Here is a 27,639-nt window from a genome sequence, read left to right on the forward strand (position 1 = left end):
AGTAGAGGTCGAGGCAAGCGCCGGCTATCCAATATGTATAGATCAGAACCAGAATAAGTAGTCCTGTTTCGTAATATAGAGACTCGTAAAATAGTCGGGCTCGACAATACTCGAAAGCGTAAAAAGCGCTTTAAACGTTACTCTCTTCTGATGCTTCATATCCTGTGTCGGATTCACCTAAACCATAACCCTCCATGCCTGATCCATTGCTTCCTTTTTCGTAGATATTGTCCTCCGGCTCATCGTCCTGGGATGATGCAGCTTCCTATTCATACACCTCACCCTCATCGTCATCTGAGCTAAGACGTTGTCGTTTCGGCTCCCGGCTCTCCGATGAGAGTGATTCGACTTCTCTCCGCTTGGTGCCGTTAGCTCCTGGGTGTATACCTGGGTTATTAGCAGCTTCTTTTAAGACGGCATCTGAATCCCCAGGAGCGGCCTGAGAAGCAGACTCGGCCGCAGCGGTATCGACCTCTCTTTCCGCTGCTGCTTCGTCGGCACTGCTAACTTTGCCCTTGGGGCTCTGGGTAGCACTGTCGGTTCTAGGGGTGCCGTTAGTTGAACGCATATCGATGTCCTCGGGTCTTGTTCGAGTACTATCGAGGTTAAAGACAGGAGACTGCGAATACGGATTCTCCTGCTTGCGTAAGGGGTTTTCAATGTAGAAGTCCTTGAGGACAAGTATTGCCTTGGCACAATTTTCCTCGTTTCCATTTAGCGCCTTCCACCATGGCTCGCCGTTCACGTCTTCTATTCGCTCCCCGGTGAAGCAGCTGGAGAAGAAGATGGCAGCGATGGCAATGTCGCGTGCATCCATAAGAAGTGGCAACGTAGTCAAGCACGAGTCGTTCAAGAACGCCCATGCTGCATGTCGCAGGTTCTTGTTGTGGATTGACTGTAACTGGCCGAGGAGGTCATATAGTTTAAAGTGTGGGCTCTCAACCATGAGATCGAAGGTCAGGTTCTCCAGCATAACTTCCTCAAACATAAGGATGCTGTCGCGCCATCTCCAGTATTCCTTAGATTGCTCATCTACAACGAGCTTAACGTTTTTTTGGGCGACTTTTGCAACCGCGATGATGATATCTTTAGTCTTGCGGCAATTCTCCTCCGTCTTATTTGCCAAGAAGAGCGCAGTAGCAGCGATGTTCTATAGCAGATGCGGCGGTCAGTTCCATCTTCTTTGTTGGGGAGGAGGAGGGTCTGCAGAGATTTGATGTTTGGTAAACTTACGTAGTGGTGTATTCCGTGTTTTTCCTCCACCATGCTACGTCTCATGAAAAATCGGTGGAAGAACACGCCAGCAACGTAGAGGGTTGTCTGAGGAAGTTCCAGTAGTATGCCAGCCTGGTATATGAAGTTGACGCCCTTTGCTCGCCTTAGCCTCTCTTCTTGCGGCGACAATCCATCTATAATACTAGGGCTACTGAGGACCTCGTCCTGGGTAAAATACCATTGATTCGTCATGGTGAGCGGTGTTCTGGTTGGTGTGGGGTCGGGTGATGGCGCGCTTCGTCGCGACTGTGGTCTCGGGGGTGATGTGCGCGACGAGTTCGTAGGTGGTGAAGGGACTGGGGGAGGTATGTCACGTCTCCTAGATGGCGACTTGGAAGAACTTTTAAGGCTACTTTTGCTAGAAGGTGCAGGTGGAAATTGGTACGGTTCTCGTTGAGGAGGTCGGTATCTGTCGATACTCGCCATTTCGTTGTGGCCCGTGGCCCTTGTGGGGAGGTAAGAGAAGCAATTGCAAAGTTCCTGCGGCGGCTCCAGACCTTAGGTAAGTCGCCAGGAGGAACCCTTTTTTTTTAAGTAGCGTTAATTAGTTGGATCATCCCTTCTGAAGTTTTTTTTGTAGTATTGTAAATGTTGAGATTATTTTGAAGTTAGAGTAAAAAGTAACTTAAAAGAAAAGAAAATTACAAAGAAATTATTTGGATGGTAGGTAGGTAAAGCAGGTAGGCAGGTAGGATGGAAAGATGGAGAGATGGGTAGGTATGGATGGTAATCTGATCGCCCTTGCTTCTTCTCTATCGGATTCGTCACTGAATTCATAGGCGTGGGTTTAATTGACCTTGATTGAGTTTAGGTACCTTACCTTATGTACCTAGCATGGTACATTATCTTATGTAACTACTTAATGATGGAGCGTGTAACAGGTACCGAATACATTTAGGTACAATGCAGGGCCCGGTTAGGTTTGGCCACTTGCACGTTGCAACCGGGCGGCCGCTTGTAGGTATGGTAGGTACCTAGGTAGGTAATACAAGAAACAGTGATAATACACTTCTCATACAGTCTAAGTATACTACCTATAACTAGTTAATATATGTAATAGGTATATAGGTAGCTCGCGTATGTCACGCCTTCACCATCTCTAAGAAGTATATCTTTTCGACACAGCAATGTCAATTCTATTGGGTATCTTCCGAGCTCGCTTGTACGTCCCCTTCCATCTTCAATAATGTCTGAATGTCCCTGGTACAATTTGCTAAATACCCTCTCCATCATTGCGACCCCACAGCTTAACTGTTCTATCGTGACCACCGCTGACAATCCATCTTGCATCTCTGCTAATATCTACACTCGCAACCGGCCCGGTATGTCCTTCCAAAGTCTGTATGAGAGTCCAGTCATCGGCAGAGAAAACGTTAACCTTACGGTCAAAGCCGCTGGATACAAAAAACGTGCTCGACTTTTTAGGGAGCTGGTTCCCCTTCTCATCGAGGCCTGGGGGAGTACCTAGAATAGGATCATCTAACCCCTTATACCATCTGAGGTCTGAAACTGCGCTGGTATGGGCACCAATACCACCGGTCCTCTGGACTTTTCTTACATCCCAGCATTTGATCCAGCCGTCTGCCGACCCGGTTAACACTCGATAGCCGTCCGAACCCCAATCGATGCCGTGGATAGGTTTAATATGTCCGTCTCCGTGTCCATCCAGAATCATGACAGTTCTTCCTGACCTCAAGTCCCATATTCTTCCAATGCTATCCAAACCTGCACTGGCTAGTAGTGACCCGTCAGAGTTGAAGCTTATAGCGAAGACGCCCCGCGAGTGACCTTCTTGTAGTAGTAACTCCGTCGTCGACTCGACATCCCATAGACGCCATGTAGTGTCTTCTGATGCTGAGGCAAGATACCGTCCTGAGGGGTGGAACTCAACTCGGCATACTCGCTGACCATGCCCTTCCAGTGTCGAGAGCGGTGTGTCCTTATTTAATGACCAAAGGTTTACCTGGCCCTCAGCTCCTCCCGAAGCTAGATTGACCGCTTCTGGAGAAACGTTGCCCTCGGGAAGAGTTGCGCCGGGAAACCACGAGATGCCACTAACTCTGTTAGTATGTCCTCGTAATGTCGTCTTCTCTTCCAACGACGGTATTCCAATCAGTTTGATGGATCCTCCCCAGTTCCCTGCAGCGACGAGCTCCCCGTTAGGTGATATTCTTGTCATGCTGACGTTCCTATCTCCCGCGGTCTGGCTGCCTTGCAATTCGAATGCTTGCAGGCGCTCCTTGATCTCTTTACGGAATTTGACATGGGTTCGTAGAGGTATAGACGCTTCTTGTTTTTGGAATGACAGCCTTTGTTTCGCTCGGGGCAGGGAGAAGCGGGCGATGTCCTGCCGCGCTCGTAATAATTCGTCGCTACCAGTGGTGTAGAACTCCTCTTCCTGATCTTCCTGGTCTTCTTCTGGCGCATCTTCCATAGCAACATCTGGTGATTCTGTCGGTGCTTGTTCCGCTTGTAGAGTCAAAAGTTCCCTTAATCTGTCTCGTCGATCTGCTGGGCCTTCGCCAAAAAGTGTAATCGGTTCTCCAAGCTCTCGTAGTTTGGCACGCACTCGACCATCATCCGTAGGCACTGCCATGGTTGCCGCTCGCCTCTTCCGCTCGAATTGCGATAATATAGCTGACGCTTTCTCCGGCGCAATGCCGGCAGCTGCTGAGGGAATATCATAGTCGCGATCTACGGGAATTTCGTCTAAAGACATTCCACGCTCCTAAGGAAGGCAAGTCGTTAATAAAAACAACACAAAAGAGGTTCGAGATATGTAAACTTACCTCTTCCGCTTCCTCTACATACGCCTGTCGCGCCGGGTGCATCATGATGGGCAATAGGTATCGGTCAAATTCTCGAGGTTTGGATAGTATTAGACCGGATTATAATATTGAAGTCTTCAAGTTGACATACGCCTCGGAAACAAAGGCAAGCAACTTGAGGGAGAACGTGTCTGGCTATGTAAGGCACGTGTAGATTGGATATCTTTTTGCGAGTTCTTCTTCAAAGCCGCGTTGAAGGTTGAAAAGTGGAGAAACACGCTTTTAGTGGTCAAAGCGCTAAACTTTTAGCTTTTAAGCTTCCAGTGTAATCCGTAATACGTATTGTACCTCAACTCATATAGATACACCTGCACGTTTTGTTGTAAGGTCAGAAGAAACGGCAGTTTCCATGCTTCTGAATTTCTACCTAAGGTACTACCTAGGTAAATTCTATAGAGTTGGGTACCTGTGTACTCAAGATTTATAGAGTACATAATAGTTTTACTATTGTTCAGGAATTAAACAAAGTGATTCGTACATTAAATTTTAGATAGTGAATTGTTCAACTGATGTTCTTTATGTTGGAAACGTCCATACTATTGCATCTCCAGATTGCTGGACCCAGACTACATAGTACCTACATAGTAGATCTCTTTGTTTGATTTGATACTAGTTATACCTACTAGTATTATTCGTTTTAAGGTTTATGAATTGTACGGTCCAAGTACGAATTTCCTGCAGGTGCCCTGCCAGAAAAAAAGCCAACATGCATTCCAACATAGGAGTATGCTGAAGTTTACGAGTTCGGATTCCCGAAGTCCCTACCCTACCTGGTATGCAGGTGCTTTGACAAGTATTTAATGTAATGTAGGTACCTATTCCGTGCGTGTTTCTCGATTCAGTTCCCAATTGGCTGTAACCAATGTGTTGTACCTGGTGGTCAGCTTATACCTAACGGCTAATCGCGGGATCGCGGTACAATATATGGATTAATTGGAGGTACCTTAGGTAGGTAGCATGCATGACACCTGCTAATGGTACGTAGTACCTGCGGTGGATTAATGGTTGGGGCACCAGGGCACCAGGGCACCTGAACAGCCTGAAGGAATCGTGTTAGGGCGTGCCGGGGTCTGGTGTCCGCTTAGCCTGACAGGTACCCCTGGATGTCTAGCTGAAAATAGAAAGAAAACGTTTGGTTGACGTGTGAAAATTAAGGTCCGCTCGCTACACCCCGCCCGTTTAAAAAAAAAGATTGTAAGCATTTAGCAGAGAAATTGTATTTTATGTCTTAGGTGGGCGGCCCTTATTAACGCCTGCCATGTCCGGTTTTTGCTTCCTCCCTTTTCAATCTTTAACTTTTCAATCACCACCACCACCATACGGTGAACCAGTTTTTGACCCAAAACAGATCCAACACGCCTCAGAGCGATTAACCATTCGACTGCCAATGCATCAGCAAAACGATTCCGACAGTTTCTCTTCGTCTTTAGTCCGCAACCAGATGCTCACTCCAACCCTTCAGCCTGCACATCCCGATTACCTTTGCGAAGCACGTGCTGACGCCGAGCGACGACGTGGCTCCCGCCTACCTTGAATTGGGGCGGGTTGAGAGAGTCACATCGACGGACGACTCAATATTTACTATTACTTAATTCCATTATATAGATATTATCAACAAATAAATATTCCAGGATGTTACCACCTCCTGCTCCGGCACTTACCACCATTCGCGGCTTCGCGCAAACCCCAACAATGTCCGCCGACGACGACGACGACGACCAGTGCAAGTCGCCGCCCTTGTCTGCGCGACGTGGTCGCACCCCTCGCCTTGACGATGTCATCAGCGCTAATTGTAGCCCCGTGCTTCGCGGTCACAACTCTCCCGCTATTAGCGGCATCGCTAAGCTGCGCGCGCAACTAGAGCCTCTTAGCTTAGGCGGCTCCCGCTCCAGTTCTATGGCCCGAACTCGAAGCAATAGTCGCCTCAGCTGTATGAGCGGAGCTACCAGCCAAATGGGTCGCAGTGACGACGAAATCTCGGAGGGTGGATCGACCAGTTACGAAGTCCAGTTAGAACACGACTTTGTAAGCGAGAGCGTGCAAGAGAAGAGGTATGGTGCGATTGCAGGAGGGCTCGTACCCCGGAAGATACAGGCCGACGACTTCGAGACATTGCGCTGTCTTGGAAAGGGCACGTACGGGACCGTCCTACTAGTTAAGCAGCGCTCTACAGGTCGGCTCTACGCGCAGAAGCAGTTCAAAAAGGCTTCTGTTGTCGTGCACAAGAAGCTTATCGAGCAAACAAAGACAGAAAGACAAATCCTCGAGTCCGTTAACAGGCACCCTTTCGTTGTCAAGCTATTCTATGCTTTCCAGGACCAAGAGAGGCTATACCTCATCCTCGAGTACGGACAAGGTGGAGAACTTTTCACCCATCTCAACACCGAGAAGATGTTCCCCGAGCCTGTCGCTGCCTTCTACATGGCAGAGATGGTTCTAGCTCTATCCCATCTTCACGATACGCTTGGTGTTGTGTACAGGGATTTGAAGCCAGAGAACTGCCTCTTAGATGCCCAGGGTCATCTTCTGCTAACGGACTTTGGCTTATCCAAGGTAGCTGTAGATGATGATGATAGCTGCAAATCCATACTCGGAACGGTCGAGTACATGGCTCCTGAGGTTGTTTTGGGCCAGAAATATGGCAAGGCCGTTGATTGGTGGTCCTTTGGAGCGCTGGGCTACGACCTTATGACGGGTAACCCACCGTTTCGAGGCGGCAACCATGCGAAGATCCAAAGCAACATCGTCAAGCAGAAGCTTGTCTTGCCTTACTTCCTGTCAGCCGACTCTAAGGATATATTGACGAGATTCTTGAAGAAGGACCCTGCGAAGCGCCTTGGCTCGAACATGCCCAGAGACCTCCAGATCATCAAGAAGCACAGGTTCTTCCGAAAGATCGATTGGAAGAAGCTTGCGGCCAGAGAAATAGAGCCGCCGATTCAGCCGATGATCACAGACCCTGAACTCGCAGAGAATTTCGCCCCTGAGTTCACCGAGTTGCCCCTGAGTCCTATTTTGGCCAAGACCCCTTGGGATGAGGTGCCACCAGAGGAGAGCTTTAAGGAAGATCCCTTTGGCGGGTTCAGCTATGTAGCTTCAAGCAGCCTGTTAGACAACCACGGGTTCATGTTTGGCGAAGCATAGACATTCTCAACAAGGCGCATAACATCGAGAACGGAATAGAGCAGGGGGCATTATGAGACAGATTGCGATTTTAGAGCCAGCGTATATGTGGCTTGACTAACCGAACGGGCAAAGAATTGGAGTTTTGGGAAGCGAGGGTTTAGCATCACAGTTCTAGACAGAAGGTGGTGTTTGAATTTGAAATGGGAATGGCGTTCAGGAGGCTTCAGGCAGGATGAACTGCAATTGATCCTTGCCCTGCTTACCACGCGTGACAGGATATACGTGATATTTCAACTGACCGAAAATACTGCTACAGACCGATCGAAATGCTACAAGCTATAATTATACTGATATTTATTTGCCTGCATAAAGATTTGAGTACTGACATCGTCCAGTCTAGGTTAGTATTACCAAATGAGCTGGATCTATTCCAGAGGCACGCAAACGAATGGCTCCGAATATCATATTGCTACAATATATATACAGCAGATTGTGCCACCTTAAGCGCCCCTGAGAAAGGTAAGACCAATTGTTAAATAACCCGATTTGCATAGGTACCTATCTATCTATAATACATTTGATCACACGAATGGACTATTTATGTTAAGGTTAAGATTAGGATATACATAACAGTTAAATATAATCAACGTGCAAGCTTGCAAGCCTATATCCCACGCAGTTACGATTCCTCGGTGAGTTAGACTCCTAGGTATGGTCTGTAAAGGGCGCATATATCTTCATCCATACCTACCTCTAGCTACCTAAGGTACATAGGTCTTAGCTCATGGTATTGAATTTACTCAGCATGATACCGCGTCTATAGGTCGAGGCTGTAAATGGGAGGATCGCCAATAACCCTCCTCCCCCCTGCTGTTCGAAAACGGCGATAAATACTGCTTCAGAGACAGATGCGCTTACTATAGGTTAGGTGCCTACCTATGTATGCACTTTATGGTTTGATTAACATACGGAGTTAAAGGAGCTATACGTGTTTCTCTGGCACGTAAGCAGTTGTATCGAGTAGTAATACCTCGTACCACATAAACCAGCGTCGTCTTGGGACTGCTTTAGGCGGCCGTTTAGACTTTGATGCGGCACATGTCATGAAGTTTAATGCACCTATTGACGTGGTGGTGTATAGGACCATAGCTCCTATATATATACCCACCTAGGCTAGGTACCTATGTAGATGAGTGGAATATGTCCATATTTAAATCTAGATATATCATAGCTACCCCATCCTGCCTGCCGGAAAGCAGAGGGTTGGTCTAAGATCCAGCCTTAGGTTAGGTACCTTATATGAACTAGCGCAGAGACGAATGAAGACCTAATGCTTGTTGAGCGGGATAGAGATAGGTACCTAGGTACGTGGATGCTTTGCTAAGCATTACCGGAGAGGCTAGATTCAAGTTCGTATGCCTGTTTCACCATCTTTTAGTAAGGAAAAGAAGCCTTTATGGGAATCCTCTTTTGCGGGAGAGTAAATACCTGAGGGTTGAGAGTTCGGAATTGGGGGGGGGGGGGGGTTCTGTGTGGCGGCGTGAGATACAAAATACACCTGACAGGCACTTAGCTCTACCTAGGTAGGTATTGTAGGCATTTATACTTGGGTTTGGTTTAACTATGATGAGCCCTGACATAGATGGAAATAGGTTCCTTGGGGAAAGCCTTCGAGGCCATCTACCTTTCTCACTTGTCAGATTCTCCTTTACGCCATCTCCATGTCGAGCCTCACTCTCTCACTATTCATTGGGGGGGGATAGGTATCTCGAGGCCGTGGGATACGAGTAAAGGAACCGCCAGCCCTATCATTGAACGCGTACATACCTGTCTTCTTATCGTTTCTTTCTTAGACGAAGCGAGACCACCAGTGCTCTTAGATCATAAGGTACCTACATATACGTACGTAGACACGGTGGCGTGGCTTTGATCTTATGGCCTAGCGTGAACCCAGAGGACGACAAAACTGCCCACTCCGTCGGAAGCATAAATGCCCCAAGTTGCCAAAAGACATGGTGTAAGCACGTACCTACGTATCCTTGGTACAGTAAGGTTGATCAGCGGGAGGTATGTTCCACGATTCACGTACGGTGATAATATACATACAGGGCGAGAACGACTATGTAAACATCCCCCCCTTTTGGTCACAATTTGAATATACTTCAAAACGTCAAGAGCTGACTGCCTAGCCACGTCTATCCTCTTCACTGGAGTACAATGTAGGTGATATACATATCATTCTCCCAAAAGACTCACCTAACACCTCCTACTTCCCTCTCCTCCGTTGGTTCGTATCGAGAGTAAAAGGTAGCTAACTTAACCTTAGGTACATACTACCTAAGGCACCTCTTATTTGTAAATTACCTAGGTAGGTAGGTAGCTCATACGTCCAAATACATATACCGGTATCTCAGTCTCGAAGGACCCGGCATATTTAACTTCAGCAAAAGCACCCGCCCCCTAAACGTTAAAAAGGAATTACGACAGCGCCTCCGACGCCGAGGTACGCGTAGGTCCAGCGCAGCGCACGAGCTGATTACATCGCTTATGCGTCTCAAGGCATTTAAAAAGGGCAAGATACGAGAGAGGGGGCCTTCGCACGGATTTATTGCCTACTGCTCAAACTTCAAAACTTGTATATAAAAAAGCACATTGCCAGAGAAGCACAAGTGTTGAAGTCCGTCCATTTGGACCTGTTGATCCTAGAATTACTTCTTTGACAAATACCAAATTGACCGCGAGATAGGTATAATATCAATTATACGGCAATACATACCTAACCTAGGGGATGACTTTCGGGATGGTGAAGATATCGTTTTCCACCGTCGTCGCGGCGTTTTGTAAGTTGGCAACTACCAGCGAGTTCGATTCGATATATTATTCTGTGATGTTCAATTGCGACCCATCACTGTGCCCTTTAAAACATCAAGGCAGGATAGAGACGAGTTAGGCACTAACTTATTTTACGTTACCAAGATACGCTCGTATGCACGGCCTCCGCGACCCCCACGCCAGTACAATTCTGCCCAGTCCAATGGGTATGCTACCAAGTGGGGATACCGCGGGCTTCTGCAGGCAGGAATGACAGCAGCATGTACCTGCAGCTACGAGCGCCGATATCGTACTCGTGGGTGGCCTTCGGTACGGGAGAGTATATGAAAGATTCGAGAATATATGTGATGTACCAGGACGGCAACGGCAACGTGACGGTATCCGCACGCGCCGGAACTGAACATACTAGTAAGTGAGGCTAGGACTGATATCATCTTTCCCACCTACCTCCTTTTGGACCATCCTATACCTAAATTATTAGAGCCTCTTTTCTTCAGATGATAGTTGCCCCCTTAGCACAGTAAGTACTAACGGCTATTCAACACAGTGCCACGCCGGGACCCATCCATACAGTTAGAACTCCTCGGCGGTAGCGGAGTCGTGGATGGGAAAAGTGGACAAAAGATGGTCGCTAACGTCCGGTGCGGAAACTGCGGCACATGGCCGGGGAACACGACGGGCCAGGACGCGAGCGGGACGCCGTGGATCGCGGCGTGGAAGAAGGGCGACGCGGTCCACAGCGCGGACCCGGACGCGAAGATCCAGTACCACGAGGGGCACGACACGTGGGAGTTCGACTTGACGGAAGCCACTATCGACGACGACGACGTGAACCCATTCGACCACGTGGAGCAGGATGACGATGACGACCGCGGCACGAGCATCAGCCTTAACAACAAGAACACTGTGATCGCTTGTCATGGTGTGTTAATGTCCATCGTGATGGTCCTATTTTACCCGGTGGGCGCGGCGCTCATGCCCCTCGCCGGCAACTGGTTTCCACATACGATGGTGCAGCTCGCCAGCTACATACTGATGTGGATTGCTTTTAGCTTCGGAGTGACCGCGGCGGGCCTTCTAGGCTACGTAAGTCCTGCGTACCACCTGATTTACCTTAGATGTCTCCTCCTGAGCGAAGGAAAGTTGACGACAGCTGACGGTCTATGAACAACAGGACTTCTACTCGCCACATTTGCTCCTCGGCACTATCGTGGTAGGCCTGATGGGGCTGCAACCCGTTCTGGGCTGTCTTCACCACATTCACTACCAGAGACATCAGACGCGAAATTTTCTGTCGCACGCCCATCGGTGGTACGGCCGTGTCTTGATGCTCCTGGGCATAGTTAACGGCGGGCTGGGCCTGATGCTCGCGAGGGAGACTACGGAACCCATAGTGCTGTACTGCGTTTTTGCCGTGCTGACGTCCCTCTTTTATATTGTTGCCTGTATGTGGAGTGAGTGGCGCCGCCACATAGCTGAAGGTTCTGAGAATCAGAGTTAGTGACCTTTTCCCTTGAGGTGGGATTGGGAAGAAAAGGAAGGGGAAGGGGAAGGGTTTATTGAGAAAGGTTTAGTTATATGCTTTGGGTATTTTACTTTTAGCGCTTTCGATAAAGAATGCGGAAGTGTGAGTTTGAATATGGTATGGTATGGTAGGGTGATGAGTTGCAAGAGAGTGAATGCTATATAATAGCGACAGCAACTAATACGGAATGTTCTATAATACTTTGATGGTGGAGAGAGTACCTGTTAGACCCAGATTGAAACGATATAAGCTAATTAATACAAGTTAAGAACTTTCTGATAATGCTTCTTGGTTAAAAAAAAAAAAAAAAAAAAAAAAGCGATTGAGTTCTTGAGTTATGTATAGATGTAAATAAGGCGAAAGGAGTTGAAGTGCTATAAGTTTACCTACTATGTAAGCTGCTAAGGTCCCTAGTTACATAAGCAAGATATGTCATGGCAGCATGGTGGGGTTATTGGTCGAGGGCATCACGTGATTGACCAATCGGAAGCTCTGATAACTCCACCTTCAGCCACTTCGGCGCTAAGAATTTTGGGAGGAGGGACCTCAAATGGCCAAGCGGCGAAGGAAAAACCTCAATTCGCAACTCTCTTTTCCCTCCAAAAGATCCCCGTCTTCCCGTCCTGCATCACCATCATACCACTACCACCACCACCACCACCACTCACAAACCGCCAATTGAGCAATTCCCCATAACAGACGGACATCATGCTCGTGCAATTAAGAGCTTCGGTAAGTCACCTCTTTTTTTTATACAAGTATTTTTAATTGTTGTTCTTTTTTGAAGCATTTGAAAAAGGTGTCGTCATTTGTGAGGAGCTATCGGCTAACTTTTTTGTCTTTTTTTTTAACGCTCAGACTGCTCGATCGGCCGTTTCGGCTATCACCCGCGTGGCGAGGGTCAACGCCGTCAGAGGATTCATTGCTCCTACCGTTTCGCGAAGAGGTAAGACTCGAGAAAGTTCATTTTATCGTATAAACCAAGCCAAGTGGATTGTAATAAAGAAATTGAGAGGTGCGCCGTGCTGCCGTGCTGCTGGGTGGCGGCCGGATTCGGAAAAAGAGGAGTTGGAGAAATATGCAGCGGGATGGAACATAACATTATCACGGTTGGCAGTATTCTAGAGAGCCACAAAGCTGAGGAATATCTCCTTCATATAAATTGCTCTCTTGCGCAACTTGGAATTCGCACTCATTTTCAATTCGAACTCTCAACATCTTCTATACATTTACGGAAGGGGAAAAAAAAAAGAAACAAAGAACAAAAAAAGGATATACTAACAAGAGACCCCAGCCGATTTCGTCCAAGAGCTCTACCTCAAGGAGCTCAAGGCTTACAAGCCACCCCCTGGCAAGGACACTGACGCCGCCAGCCAGGTCCAAACCTTCTCGCTTCCCAAGACCCCTAAGTCTCCCGAGGAGACCGACTTAGCTAGCAGCCTGAAGGAGTACGAGAACATGGCCGTCGAGGTGGAAGGAAACGAAGGTGCCGCCGCCAACTCGTCAACGCCCGCCGTCGTAGAAGACTGGCTGGTGGATGAGGAGGAAGACGAGGAACATGCCGCTCACCATTAAAAAAAAAAGAGGTGGCTTGCCGTGCTAAGAGAACTTAATCTATTTAACGTAGGAAAGATGAGGATGAGGAGAGGCTGAGCCGAGGAGGAGAAAAAAGTTTACCCAAGCATTATAGAGCGAGAGCAGAGAAGAGAAGAGCAGAGAGGCATATGCACATTACCCCCCCGGTGCTTTGCAAGTCGTCCAAGAGGTGGTTGTGGAGAGGAGGAAACCCCTAACGTCACATGTACATTTATTCCTAGGATCGCTGGTGCCAAAACACGATTTGATCCTTCATATCAAAGAGCTTACGTTTATTCTACCCTACTCAGTAAACGCTATATACGTCCTGACTTGAGTGTTTGCTGTGTAGATTTATGTCCACTTCGACCTGTTAGATAACCAGATAGATTCGTTTTACCTTGACCATCTATGGACTATGCATGTCACTCTTCTATATACATCAAGACTCTTACTACGAGCAGAGACGATCTCGATAAATACATTGTCAAGTAAGTATCATGTTCACACCGTATCTTGGACCTTCGTCAACTATCCAGACCACGTCGATACTCCCAAATATCCCTCCCCGCTCCCCTGATGTTGGATTCACAGAATTACAGCCCAACATTAGTCTACCACAAGACATCGGCGCATTTTACAGACACTCCTATCTTTTTAGTTATCCTACCTAGGTAGTTATGCTCTGCTCGTTTCCAAGATCTCCATCCACCTGCTGTACGAGAGCGGATGGAGCACTATCCTTGCTTGTTAGATCATAGCTACCTACATGCGTACTCGCCTACTTGCTTTGACCTAGTTAGGTAGAACAAGAATAAGTAGTAGCTGGAGACTTGTTAGTCTACCGATCGCCATAGCTGACGAGATACTCGACAAACGTATCTCCCTCTCCTTTTTTTTCTGTTCCGGCTGGTATCCCCATGCCATCACACCGACTACGTAGGGAGCGTTCTCCGATCCTGCTACAACCCAAGGGGTCTTTCTACAGAACATGAGGGTATTCACATGATATCATGCACAACGTCGATCGATCCAAGCCCCAGCGCGTCAAGACACACATACACACACCGCCGCCGCCGGTCTTTTCGGGATCCCTTTTCTCTCTCACGAGCTAAGTTGAGAAATTATCTACCCAAGGCTTCTCGCCACCGATTAGCTACCGAGGGAGCATTCATGACGTCTCGAGCGTTGCAGCGAGATCTCTAGCTGCGTCCGCGAAGGCGGGAAAACAAGGGAAGAGGACGAAAAAGAATTCGAGGGACAGGAAAGAAAAATAAAATAAAAAATCCCTCGCTCTAGAAATGGGTAGTAAATCAAAATAGATATATTAGGTACATACATACATACATACATACATACATACATAGGTAGGAGGTAGGTAGTAGTTATATCGCAATGTACAACACCAGAAATGCCCCTCGGGCCAGTTCACCACCGATCCAGGAGCAACAAACGCCTACGAGTTATAAGCACCCGGCCCAATATCCGGGTTTATCCACAGGCCAGGGCGCCGGACACGATCCCGAAGCACCCCCGGGGGGGACCCTCCTACTTTCTAGTCACACGTCGCACGCGCGCGCGCGAACATTTTCTACATTTTCTTCATTCTCTAGCGCCTTGTCCCGTGCCGTGTCTTAGTGCATACGTACATTATATACCTCTATCCCCCTTGTCTTGTCTCCTCTTCCCTCTCCGTTATTCTCCTATTCGACCTTTCATACCTAGGTAGGTAGGTAGGTAGGTACATATCCATACACGCCGTTTTCCTTAAACGCTCACCTACATGCGCGAAAATAGCGAGTGAGGTGGACTCGAGAAAAAAAAACCAAAAAAACCCTTGCCTCTTCCATCATCATGACAGCTTCTGCCAAACCCTCCCTGCATATCGACCGACCTACATGAAAGGCTGGCTACCCGCAGACATCATCATAATCGTCTTATATACCACCTACCACCCTTACCCAAAGAAAAAAAGAAAAAAAGTATATATGTCGTGCTACCCGCATTTGTGCTTCCCAGAAAGAACAGACAGTTATGCTAGCTAGCTACCAGGTAGCTAGTTAGTTGCTAGTTTAACTCCCTCCCTCCCCTTCCCCCTCCCCCTCCCCTCCTCTCCTTGGAACCGTGCAACATAGCACGAGAGAAACCCTTCGACATGACAATGCCCGCATATGTTCTTCTACCTATGTCATCACGCCTGCAGCCGCTTGACACAAATGCAAGCCTACGGGGCCAAATTACCTGTTTACTTACTTACCTCTTACCAACCTAGAGCTAGTTTTGGTACTGTAACTCTTATCAGGCATCTATCTATCTGACGAGAAAGAAAAATTCAATCTATGACCCCATATAAATAAAAGGGGGAGGGGGGGACGGACTACTATGGGAATTCGTCGGAGCTTTGTCAGACCCATCCATCCTACGGAGAGTTACGCGGTGTTTATAATCCTGAGTTAGACATCTTTGACGTTGGCCCGAATGTAACGGTTTAACCTAGGGAAGAAAGGGGCCCCGGATATAAGATAATATTTTTTTTTTTTTTTAAAAAAAAAAAAGCATTCGATTCCTCATTATGATTATGACTACCTAATAAGGCACTCGCGTTAACTAAAAAAGAAAAAAGCACGACGGTAAAGAGACAATAAAGGCAAGTTTCACATCGCAATTTTGCATCATGCATCGCATCGCATCGTATCATATCGTATCATAAAAGCAACCTATGTAGTATTATTCCACTTTCGGACCTCTTTTTCTCCGTACTGGAAAGGAAAAAGTAAGCCTTTGAAAATTAGTACGATATGTACTTGTATGTTTTTGTGTCTGTGTGCGTTGTCTGCATGTCAGCCCTGCTGCTTACGTGCCTCCTCCCGAGTTCGTCATCAAGAGAACTCACACAGGGGCAGCAAGCCGCAAGAGCTCAAGCGAACCAGGGAGATGGCCGCGAGAACCTCAGCTTTAATTCAAACGCCCACATTTGCTCGCTCGCTTCGGCAAAAGCATCGTTAGCATACTAGTAGCCACCTGTCATCCCGAACAACCAAGCAAGAACTGCCAATCCCCTTTTTTTGCTCTAGATTCTAACTGAGTACTTGGCGTGACCGCCAAAGTAGCTCAACAATCTTAAGAACCCTTCACTATCAACCCTATAGCTGGCATCCAAGCCCGCAAAAATTCCAAACCGAAGTGACAAAGGAGTAGGATCATAGTGATCTGTACCGGTCCCTCGTGACCTGAATGGGTGATTTTAGATAGGTATTTCCGAAACTATCCCGCGATTTTTCGTGTACGTATGTGCCATGATTCCAGACTATTTGCAAATGCCAAACGCCCTACCACTCCGTAGTGACTTAAGTAACCTCTGCCAACCGCCATCTCATGCAGAATGCCGCCCTATGCATGATGCCATAGTGAGAATTTTTAAAGAGTAATAGACGAAACCGCTGTAAATGCTGAGGACGAGCGGGTGAGTCATCTTTGTGTAAGAAGAGTACATGTAGAAAAAAAGGAAATGAAATGTTCGTGTCATAAGTCAAAGTGGGAATTGCCGAACGGTTCATCGTTATTGCCCGTTTTCACGATTCCACTCATCCTATTTGATTTTCGGAGATCAATGTCATCAAGGTCATCCCAGTCGTTATCTCGGCGATCTACGTCGTCCATATCTTCATCATATCTTCCTCTCATGTGGTCGTCTAATGCGCTCTCGTCGACAAACGTGAAGCCTTGGAAATTCGCCTGCGTGGTCGGAGAAAGGGGTGTTGATGTGGCAAAGCCCGTGGATAGCTGCTGTGCACGTTCGTTCAATGATCCATTCGCGTTCAGAGCGTTTGTGAACTCCGGGTCAAAGTAAGAGACGTCCGTCTCAGACTTCAACTTAGGCTTGAAAGGAGGGGTTATGAGCTTCTTGGTCAAGAGATCCCAGTTTACATCGGCAAAGAACGGATGGCGCTTCAATTCCTCGGCGTCATCAACAGCGCCTAGCCGGTGTTTCGGGTTCCTGTTAAGCAACCCCTTGACAAAATTCCTGCCTTCCTGCGAGAGCGTATCACGAGGAAATCGGACTTTGCCAAATGCGATGTTTTTGTACATCTGCTGGGTATCTTCAGCGTAGAAAGGGCTCCACCCACAGCACATTTCGAAAACCAGAACACCAAGAGACCAGAAATCTACCATCTTTGTGTATCCAGCTTCATCCAGTAACACTTCCGGGGCTAGGTACTCGGTAGTTCCGCAAAACGTGTTGGTGGTGTCGTTTTGCGTTAGGTTAGCTTTGGACAAACCGAAATCGCACAAGGCTATGTGGCCATTCGCATCGAGCAGAATATTCTCGGGCTTCAAGTCTCGGTAAACGATGTCGTTATTGTGAAGATGTTGAATGGCAAGGATGAGCTCCGCAATGTAGAATTTGGCGCGCTTCTCGTCAAACCGCCCTTCCTTCTGAAGATGCCAGAAGAGTTCGCCACCAGACATATAATCTGTGACGAGGAAAAGATCATTCTGGGTCTGGAAGGAAAACTTCAAGCCTACGATGAATGGCGACTCTGACATAGCCGTTCGAACCAGGATATTTCGCTCTCCAACTGTATGTGCCACCTCTTTCTTCTGTACAATGACCTTCTTTGATAAGACTTTCATGGCGTAGATTCGGCCTGTGTCCTTCTTTCGCACCTGATAAACCTGGCCAAATGTACCTTTCCCAATCAATCGTAGAATTTGGAAATCGTCCGGTCCGTAATGCTTCTTTTCTGTCCTCTGGTAGATGGCTTCAACAAATATCTCGCCTGTGGGTGCCTTGTCCGGTGTTGTGTCAGCGTTTCCTCTTAAAGGGAACCAACCTCGTACGGGTTCATCTTTTCCGGGAACAGCTGCTTGGAAGTCCACGTGGCCGAGAAACTCTTCGCCCTGCGTGCTATGGTCGTAAATCGAGATATCCACTAGCATGTCTGAATCAACAACGTCACTATTGAAGTTAGTGGATGTGCCTCCTAAGGACCCAGTCAATCTATAATACTCACAATACTGCCTCAGCATCCCACTTCGGGCTTGTAAATGATCGTCCTGGACGATTTCTGAAAGTATTATAATCCGAAATGCTGGTGTTGCTGCTCTGGCGACTTCTCATGGGAATTGATATCGCACGACCAGGGTCACTACCTTGGCGTTGTATAGGAATTCCACCTGTCGCAGGTGGCTGAGGTGATGATTCATCTTCGTCCTCGAACGTTCGCGGTCCGGGAGATATCAGTTCGCTTCTTTGGAATACGGCAACGACGTAGGGGTCACGGCTCTTTCTTAGTCCCCTTGCTTCTAGAATCTTAATAGTAAGCTTGCCCCTCTGAGGTGGAGCTGCAACGCCGCCACTCGAGGAGGAGACCGGTGTCTGCCTGCCACCCGCTTCCGAGCCATCTCCGCTATGCTTTGAGGGTGACCTCTCCTCACGTTGGGACGAATGGGTAGCTGAGAGCGTTCGGGTAGGTGTTGAGGGACCGCTCTTTTTCGATCCATCAGTTAGCTTCTTGAGTCGATCAACCGAAGCAGACTTAGAGAAAAAACTGCCAGCATCGCCTGCAGGGGGTTGGGCATCCGTGGGAGAACTTGGTGTAGTTTCAGAAGTGCGGTCGCTAGGGATAGAGAGGTGGCTAGCGAAAGCATTGGATGTGGTGACAATGCTCGTAAGAGGGGATGCCAATGTGGCCCTCCGAACTTTGAGCTGCGAGAGATCCGTGGCACTCTTGTTGTTCAGTGAAGAACGATTCGATGAGCCGCTAGCGGCTGCGTCGGAATCGCCACTTGCATCTGACAACTTGCCCCCCCTTTCTGACGGCGTCTGTGAACTAGGAGGCGTAGGGTAGGGATGAACATCGGAAGCTGATTGCTGCGAGGACTGCACTTTTGCCAGAGGTTCGATCCTCTCATGTGGAAGGAGAGGCGAAATGTCTGGCGTGAGGTCCTTGCTGCTCAAATCCGAACCAGGGCTCGGTAGCTGTTCAGGTACGGTGCGCGCATCCTTCTCTTCCTGGGGACATGAAGGGTGGGTCGACTCAGTCTCATGTGTTTGGGAGGAAGACGAGCGGCCGAGGGAAAAAGGTAGAGGGGCAGAACGAACCTGGCCAAAGTAACTCATAATACCCGGTAATCGTTTGTCGTGGAGGTCAGGCTGAGGCGTAGCGATGCCAGAGCGCGGGGTATCATAACCGATCTGATCAGACGCATCATCCTCTGTGTTTGAGGTCCTACCCGGCATGTTAATAACGGTCGCCCACAATTTCTAAAACTATGAAACAAGAAGCTTTTCAAGCTGAAGGGTGAGGTGAGGGTCAAGCGAGGGGGTTAAAAGGATAAGAGGTTGACAAGACATGAGAACAGTATCAGAGTGAAGGGTGATTTAAGGAGGAATATCTTGGGGAGTGAACATCTCGAAGAACGAAGCGATCCAATGGCGACAGCGGTGAGGAAGTTGCAATGATCCCGTAGCATAACCAGATATCCATGGATGCAAGATTACAAGCGACTCGGAAGATGGGCGGGCAGGTGGTAAAAAAAGAGCGAAATTTTCACGAGCCATTTCGTCGAACCGAGCCCCATGGTACTGTCTTCGAAGCAACCACCCATGACACTCGCCATGTGGTAACCTTGAAGGGGAGTTGAGGTGGGGGTGCGGTTGGAGATGGATCGACACCAGGTGGGGTGGATGCAGAAGAGAGATCAGACCAGCAGGGAACCGAAGAGGGGGTTGGTAGGACTGGCATAAGTGACATAGCGACATATCGACATTGGGCTCCTCTGCGGTTTTATTGCACTGGCGAGTAAGGAGTCAGGAGTCAGGCTTCAATATGATAATAATTATAAGCCTCGTCCAGACCCCGCGCTCAGATTCGCCGCAGAACGGAGCTAGCTAGAGCGAGCCAGGACAATATGGGGACCTGTTCGCTGCGAATATCGGTGACCAGCCACGACTGCACAACGCAGATAAGCCAAGGGAGGTCTCATCTAAAAATAAGCGCTGAGTTGTATACATCTGGTAGCCTTCTCGGGAAGAGGGCCGATGACCGACTTGGACCTAACTGGCTGAGCCCTTCTCATCCAAATCTTCACTTGCGAAGCCGAGCTGATGTGGATGATGAATGATGTATAATGAATCTGGAGTAACCTCGTATAGCCGACTTGTTTTGGATATGAGAGAGTATGAGAGCTGAATGAAGTAGGATAAGACCCAAACTCGAGTACTTCGAAGTATACTTGGCGACAGTGGTGGTAGCAGTAGTGGCAGTAATGGCAGTAGTAGTACGAGTTAAAGCCGTCGGCGACGACTTATCAAGCCCGGCGCCATTGCGGTCAAAGTTAGGGTACTTCGGGCCAGGGATTGTCGTATGGCCAACTTTGGAATATCCTTGGGCAGTGATCCGTAATCCGAAGGCAAATACTGGCTAAACGGAAAAGAGAACCTTGTAGGGGATTTCAAAGGTTCCCAAGTCTCCAGAAGTCGCAGCTTGCGTAATTGGCGTACCGGCGAGATTGATAAATGAGGTATAAGGTAAATGGGGTAAGGGCTAATTCAATATTTCTTTGAAACGGTGAATGAACCCAATTGATGGTGGTTAAAGAGGCAGTGAAAACGGGAGGAGAGCATGAATGAGAAATTGGGGGGGGGGGTGTTCCGAGCTTGGTGATCTGGTGATCTAAGGAGAATAGACGCAACATAACATATGATGAACCCTTTTTTTTCTCCTTTTTCTCGTTCTGTAGAAATATTGTTTACTTACTTTGACATCATCGCTTGCGTTGCCCGCCGGAGCAGGTCGAATCCTCCCTCCGAACCTGACATGATGATGGATCAAATTCGTAAGCCTTGATCGCTCACTCAATGTCAGGTTCCTATCCAAATAAACTTCCTCTAAACTCTGCTGTTCAAACCACCAGCAGTTAGTTAAGATTTAGTTGTAAGGTGCGGGTGTGGGTGCGGGTGCGTGTACCCCTTTGACGGTGAATATAAAATAAAAGATCAATTACCAGAGGAACCTTCGTTTGGTTGGAGATTTGAGGTTTGACGCGGGACGTGGGGGTTGAAAGGAAAGAGACGGAGAAGAAGAGATGATTTGCGTGAGGGGAAAGTATTTTTTTTCTGGCGTCAGTGGTTTTGGTAGCTGGTAAAATGATGTCGCGAAAGAGACGTTGCGGTTGAATGAATATGTTTCTGCTGAAAAAGGCGGGCTTCTGATTTGAGCCTGATGGACCTGATGGGCCTAATGGCGGGGCAATTCGTTCCAAGAAACGTTAGTACATGATGTTAGGACGTACATGTACCTAATACGCTACCTACTATGTAATAGGTACATATTTACCTAAAGTACCTTAAGGTACTATGTATACCTACCTACCTATGCCTACCTAGGTACCTAAGGAGGTACTGGGTATGGTGTGTGATTCTGGAACTGTGGCCCACTATATGTGGTACATACAAGCGGTACACGCGGTACATATACTGGCCCCAGGGTTAACTCAAGGGTCCTCTTAATGGATAATGGACAGCACCAAAAATGGGAGCTAAAATTTGAATTGGGACAACCAGGACAACCTGCTAAAAAAGGCCCGGGAACGCCTAGTGGCTGACCAATTTCTAAGCTAGACTCCGCCGTCGCCCGGAATAACGCGAACGGTAAGAAGCCGGGTAGAAGGCGCGTACACCAATATATAATTCAAAGAAGGAAGGTACTTATAGGGTACTTACATGTTGTCTTTTATCAATTTTCTAAGAGGGTCCCTTTTTGCGGCGGGGTTCCTTTCTCGTGTACAATTTCAATAGGTGGGAAAGGTGCGAAAGGTACGAGAGGTGAGGTAATTCACCATTTTCGATTAGATAGTGGTTTTTGTCGTCAGGGTCCAAGACTCCAAGGACCAGATCTACGGTACACTCCTATATACTGTATTGTACGTGGCGACGTTACCTAGCTACACCGGTATTCGTGTTGTTTTTCGCATGCGTCCACGTACTCTCGTCAATATAATACTGTATAAGTGGTACAATACAGGCATACGATTAGGTACCCTTTATTTAAGGGGGTAATTGTCGCTTAAATTTCAGCTCTTAGGCGGAGAGACATATCAGTAGCGTCGCGCCAGTTACGTTAGGTTGCTAGTTGATGATGCCAACTAGGTAGTGTAGTTCGTTGCAAGTAGTAATATCAATACCGATACAGGTACTGATACCGAAATCAGCCAACTGTCACAAGTTCCTGATGTGATTCGGTGTACCTTCTTGGAGAAGCCGGCGAGGTTCGGGTGCTAATTTTGAGATGGAAAGAAATATTCTCTATCTTTATGCCTCTCTCCAGACGTTATTCTTTTTTTTCTTGGCACTGAAGAAGAACAAAAAAAAACTATGCTGTCGTAATTTGATACCATGCCCATATACCTAACACAGCGGAATGCCTGATGGGGAAGGCGATCGTAACTAGGCCTGGCTAGCCGGTTAAGTCGAGCGAGATCTACCTACCTAGATATGTCGCAATTCTAAAAAATCTAACTACCATGTCAATGCTAACTTTTAGCGAGAGGGGGGATTAAAAGTAACTTGGGTGATCTGAGAGTAGGTAGGTATGTAATAAAAAGTATATTACAAAGGCATGATGAATTATCTAGAATATTGTAGGAAACACGACACCGGTAAGTTGGGGATATCTCCCCATTCCAAATAGCTACCGCTCAGCCGCTTTTAACGAAGAGAAGAAAATAAAAGGAAATAAAAGGGGCGGCACAAAGCTGACAAGCCTATTTCGACGAAAAAATGCAGGAAATACTAGACCAAAGGGGTGGAGAATATCTCTCTACTAAGACCCTGTCAACGAATATTCGCCGGAGCGGGCAAGATCTGAGACCATGCTGATCTATTATATCTTCGTGCAAGACCATAACTACAGAGATCATACCTATCATACTGTTCCATCCACTACTATATGTATCATGACAGTTTATCACAAGCCCATATGGGCCACCTTTATTACGTCCGTTGCATTCTTAAAACAAGTTTCCCAGGTTTCATATCCAAGATACCAGGTACCTAACCTACCCAGGTACGCGACATGTGCCAGTTTAGGTATTATATGTGACATATGTGACATATGCGAATCCGGGAAGAATTTCCCATGTTGACGATTGGGTGACATGACTAGTGACCACCCCGACCTGAATAATATAATTTCTAAGTATGTAAGAAGCGTAAGAGCCCAGAAGAAGCCTGTTACTACCATTATTGTTACTATCATTGGTTCGATTGGGCTTTTCTCGATATTACCTAAGATGATACCCAAGATGGAAATATGTACGGCTATGCCCCGTAGCCCTTGGGACGTTTTTTTTTTTTTTTTTTTTTACGGGGGTGGCAGGGTGGCTTGGTTCTTCTAGAAGTCTCAAAGTTGCGGTGTCAAGGTTCATTCCTATATTGTAGGTAATTCAGCACGAGATGTCATCAACGTATTGTTCAAGTATCCATAACGGCAATCCTTCAACCATGTCACGGCAACATGGAGGAGGTACCTCTTACACCAGTTTTACAAGTCACCATCTCAGCAATGTGGAGACGACCTGATAGGACGGCCTGTAACTTGTACATAACCTGTTCCTGTTTTGAAATGGCGGCGGCGTCTAACCAACCAGCCCTAATGCGGAATCCAGCGTTTTAGGTATTATCGATGAATCCCTGTGTTCCCTGTCCTCTCGACGCTTGCGTTGCCAACCACAATGAAAAGAAATCAATGGCGCTAAATCTTGAACTATCTCCAGCTACTAGACCGGCTTATCACTTCGCATTCTTTTCTCGAGCTTGGAATAGCATCATCTTGCAGCCCCGGAGCTTTAGTCTCTTTTTCGTCAATCCCCCCCTTTCCTTCCGCGGATTGGCCGCCCCTTTCTAATAACCGTCGTGGCCAATCTACATAGTAACTAGGTAGGGAGCCAGTAAGTCAGTAAGCCGCTGAATTATTATGGTTTATTGGGTCCGCGACTTATCCACTACCGGGCCCGGGCAAGATGATGTGTACTATGTAAGTGGCCAGCGCATCGCCATCTCCTTATGTATATTAATATATCGTGGAGTGATCTAAGTGTAGAATACCTAGGTACTTGCATAATAGCCCTTAGCATAGATACGTTAAGGACAAGACAGGTACATATCCACCAAAATTTCATATGCGCCTGCGGCAGGTAGATTAATAAGTGATTAGACTCTATTAGACTCTATATACAATGCAATATCTCTCTATACGACTATTCTCAGGTGGCGACAAAAACATGCAGGACAATGTCTAAGGGATTACATTACCTATGCCAACTGTTGGTGCGTTGGGCAAGGGATAGGGATGTACGTATGCTGCATCATGTCGACGCTGACTGACCGAAGAGGCTGCTGCGGTGAAAGGGCATGATCTGCTGCCCTGTTACCAACCCCAAGGCGCATGTCCGCGCGCTGTCCCTAGGTAGTACGTAGGGGCGGCAAAGACATTTTGAATAATAATATATATAAAAAAAAGCTGTGTTTCCCAAGTAATTGTCACCGACCCAGAGCATGACCTTGCATAGCATATCAAGCATGGTGTTCACATATGCCCGTGTCTCAAAAGGACATTTCAGAATACCGATGAATGCAGCCGAGCTGTCACGCATGCGCAAGCCACTTGATCGTAATCATGGGACTAGATGTGGGAAGAGCGGGATGGGGATCGGGGGGTGGTGGTGGTATGAGAACATGCGAGTCATGACTTGTCTTTGTTCCCTTTTTTTCCTCTTTTTTTTTCAGAACCATCATCGCCGCTTTCTATCTATATCCGGGGTTTCATTTACGGAATAGGTAGCAATCTTTAATACTGTACTCTTTCTGTCTCTCTCACCCGTGGGTGGTAGCTGTGTGGTATTGCACATAACCAGCCAAGTCGGCCCAGATCGTGCTACCCTTTCTAGGTCCCCTCCGCCTATGCTCAGGCAACGCAAGAGTGATCTTATAAATTAAGTTGTCAAAGCTTAGCAAATCCAAGAGTTCGGATGCCAAGCCGTTGAGCGTTTCCCCATTTACGGATATCCGGACTTATCAATATTCTTTTCTTCCTTTTACCTACTTTCTCAACCCGACCATTCCATCCTTTCTTTTGGGATCCCGGGCCATACGATACTCGCGTGTCCTCCTTAGGGCTATACTTTACATATGGTAGTCGTAGTACATTGGATGGAAAAGAAAGAAAAACGCTGAGCTACCATCTCTTTAACCTCGTAGCGCGCCGGAGGGTCCCACCCATCCTAATCCGAGCCGACGGATCCCATACCACCAAACCCGCGCGCGCGGCCCCATTCCATTTGCGAATAATCCTCCGCCACTTCGGGCGGCGAAGGAACTAAAAGAAAGAAGAAAAAACTACTCCTACCTTGGTACTTACTTTAACCCCGAAGGGTGCCAATATGAATTTAGCAACAGTAAGCAACCCTTGATGATGCTAGGTGATGCTACCCAGATTGCTCGGTTTGAGCCTTTCGGAAATTATCAGGCAGAATAGGAAGACGGCTCAGCCCAGAAGGGGGAGAGAAAGGATGAAAACGGGACCCCTGTCGCCATGTGGTAGCCGATCAACCTCCAAAATCGAACGGACGGCACAGTCCCGTTTCTAGAGCAGAGACGGGGATATCGGGTATCGAGTACCATCCCCCGCCAAAAGCTTGTCACCCAGGTAAGGTTCCAAGTTGGAGATATATGTATGTATAGATGGATGGATGGATGTACGTATCTGTGTATAATAAACGTACCCTACCGCGGTTTTTACCAAGCATTGCAAGGTAGGTAGGTAGGTAGGGTAGGTAGGGTACCTCTAATGTAAAAGAACACAATGAAACCGTGATGAGCAAAGTCTAGAATTCAAATCCAATCTCATACACGAACACATCCACAAGCTTATCTAGTTTGCGATCACCACCCCATGTCCCAGTATCCTTCCCCTTAGAGATTACCTCAGATAGGCCCGTTTCCCCTTATTCATATGCAAGCCGCATCAAAACGAAGAACCCTAATTGCTCTACCGTCGAACACGTAATCCCTTCTACAGGCGGGACTAATCCGCATCGACCAAGCATATGTAAGTATGTATATCATGAATACGTGCGAGACCTGAGTTACCTGCTGAAGTAGGTAGGTAGCATGTATGCTCGTACATACCTAGTATCACGTACGTACGCACGCACAACCGAGACCCCACGGATTTATCGAGGGTAGCACTGTCTCCCGGTAATAAACGTTGCTCCAATTACTCAGATAACACGTGTGGCAATCGAACAGGTAGGTATAGGATAAATATAGCCAGGTCACCATCGAGTTTTCTCCAACAGGTACGTAGTGAAGAGAAGATTTATAATGATTGGGATGCCGAAAAAAAAAAGTACAATACGACCAGCCCAAAGTGATACTAATGCAAGGATCCAACCACTTTAAAGTACCTAACTTTAGCCTGACCACCACTCCGTTATACTTCAGCAAGAACGGCTTAGACAGGGGTATCTTGTTCGTAGTAGATGGGCTGGGCCAAGTACCTACCTACCGTCCCAGAAATGCGGTCCGATGTATCCCATTTAGCAATTACCAATCCGCCATAAGCGTCGCAAGCAAGCATGATAGTACGCGTCTTTCACGACAGGCTGTGCAACAATAAATACCCCGGGAGCTTATGAAGCGGGAGTCATCCTTCATTGTCGAAGGGTTTTGCTGTGGCGACGGCGTCTTCATCCGTGCTGACTCTGAGGCTGAACAGATGCTATGATAAGGGGTATTCGGCGGAGTGTACAGTAGCATACCTAACCCAAGCATCTGATACGACAACCTACCTGGCAATATCAGAACATGGACGAGATACTATGGCACCTAGAAGTAGCTGAACAGAAAACCCATGCCGATATTACTCTGCTCGGCGTCAATACCTGCCTAGATATCAAGGCAAGGAGGGTGTGATGAGAAATCAGACGATCATAAATTTAAATGCGCGAGAGTACCTAGATAGGCATCTATCTATATAGCTATGTGCTCGAGGCACCAGTATCTCTCAGAGACATCTCGTCGTCAGCAACTAGCACTGCGATCCATATATGTAGATCGCGCCGCCTCAAATTCCCTATGACGCCTAACGGCAGGCAGTCATACCTTATCCGTTTCCATGCTATCGAAGAACCATATCGTGACTCTTCCATCGTAACGACCCTATCTGTCGTCCCCTTGTCCAACTGGATAGTCGGTCCTAGACGTATTTACTCCCCAAACCACCTCATCCTATGCCCTTCCCTTACTTTCAATATTAACGTACCTAGGTAAGTACCAGTTAACCACCCTTCGAAAACCACGAGATCTCATAGTCATCTCGTTACCTATGTATATAACCGAACCGTAACTCCACACCCCTCTGCTTACTTGGTATCCCTAACTCGAAAAGAAAAGAAGAATAAAAGTGACATTGA

General features: G+C 47.5%; 5 protein-coding genes across 5 annotated transcripts; 2 read left to right on the plus strand and 3 right to left on the minus strand.

Moving 5' to 3' along the window:
* Nucleotides 1-265: 265 nt before the first annotated feature.
* On the minus strand, nt 266-2,009 carry F4812DRAFT_471539 (cyclin-like protein; the record flags this gene model as incomplete). Its single annotated transcript, XM_047939102.1, has 2 exons — nt 1,234-2,009; nt 266-1,150 (listed from the first exon to the last, which is right to left on the minus strand). Exons 1-2 carry the CDS (start codon nt 1,699-1,701, stop codon nt 266-268), a joined length of 1,353 nt encoding a protein of 450 aa, XP_047789836.1. The 5' UTR covers nt 1,702-2,009.
* A 261-nt stretch (nt 2,010-2,270) lies between these two features.
* On the minus strand, nt 2,271-4,315 carry F4812DRAFT_429865 (WD40 repeat-like protein). The gene is made up of 2 exons (XM_047934308.1): nt 4,065-4,315; nt 2,271-4,003 (listed from the first exon to the last, which is right to left on the minus strand). The coding sequence occupies exons 1-2, from the start codon at nt 4,107-4,109 to the stop codon at nt 2,489-2,491; spliced, it is 1,560 nt and encodes a 519-aa protein (XP_047789837.1). The 5' UTR covers nt 4,110-4,315; the 3' UTR covers nt 2,271-2,488.
* A 1,275-nt stretch (nt 4,316-5,590) lies between these two features.
* On the plus strand, nt 5,591-7,473 carry F4812DRAFT_399977 (kinase-like protein). The gene has a single exon (XM_047932204.1). It carries the CDS (start codon nt 5,736-5,738, stop codon nt 7,245-7,247), a length of 1,512 nt encoding a protein of 503 aa, XP_047789838.1. The 5' UTR covers nt 5,591-5,735; the 3' UTR covers nt 7,248-7,473.
* Nucleotides 7,474-10,029: 2,556 nt separating this feature from the next.
* Nucleotides 10,030-13,161, plus strand: F4812DRAFT_459629 (putative iron reductase domain protein; the record flags this gene model as incomplete). The annotated part of the gene is made up of 5 exons (XM_047937583.1): nt 10,030-10,069; nt 10,206-10,469; nt 10,609-11,147; nt 11,236-11,506; nt 12,881-13,161. 5 exons carry the CDS (start codon nt 10,030-10,032, stop codon nt 13,159-13,161), a joined length of 1,395 nt encoding a protein of 464 aa, XP_047789839.1.
* Nucleotides 13,162-16,264: 3,103 nt separating this feature from the next.
* On the minus strand, nt 16,265-19,405 carry F4812DRAFT_471541 (kinase-like domain-containing protein; the record flags this gene model as incomplete). The annotated part of the gene is made up of 2 exons (XM_047939103.1): nt 16,265-18,121; nt 18,177-19,405. The coding sequence occupies 2 exons, from the start codon at nt 19,403-19,405 to the stop codon at nt 16,684-16,686; spliced, it is 2,667 nt and encodes an 888-aa protein (XP_047789840.1). The 3' UTR covers nt 16,265-16,683.
* Nucleotides 19,406-27,639: the final 8,234 nt, after the last annotated feature.

The sequence above is a fragment of the Daldinia caldariorum genome (assembly GCF_022478825.1).
Source record: "Daldinia caldariorum strain CBS 122874 unplaced genomic scaffold F4812scaffold_9, whole genome shotgun sequence".
NCBI classification, from domain to species: domain Eukaryota; kingdom Fungi; phylum Ascomycota; class Sordariomycetes; order Xylariales; family Hypoxylaceae; genus Daldinia; species Daldinia caldariorum.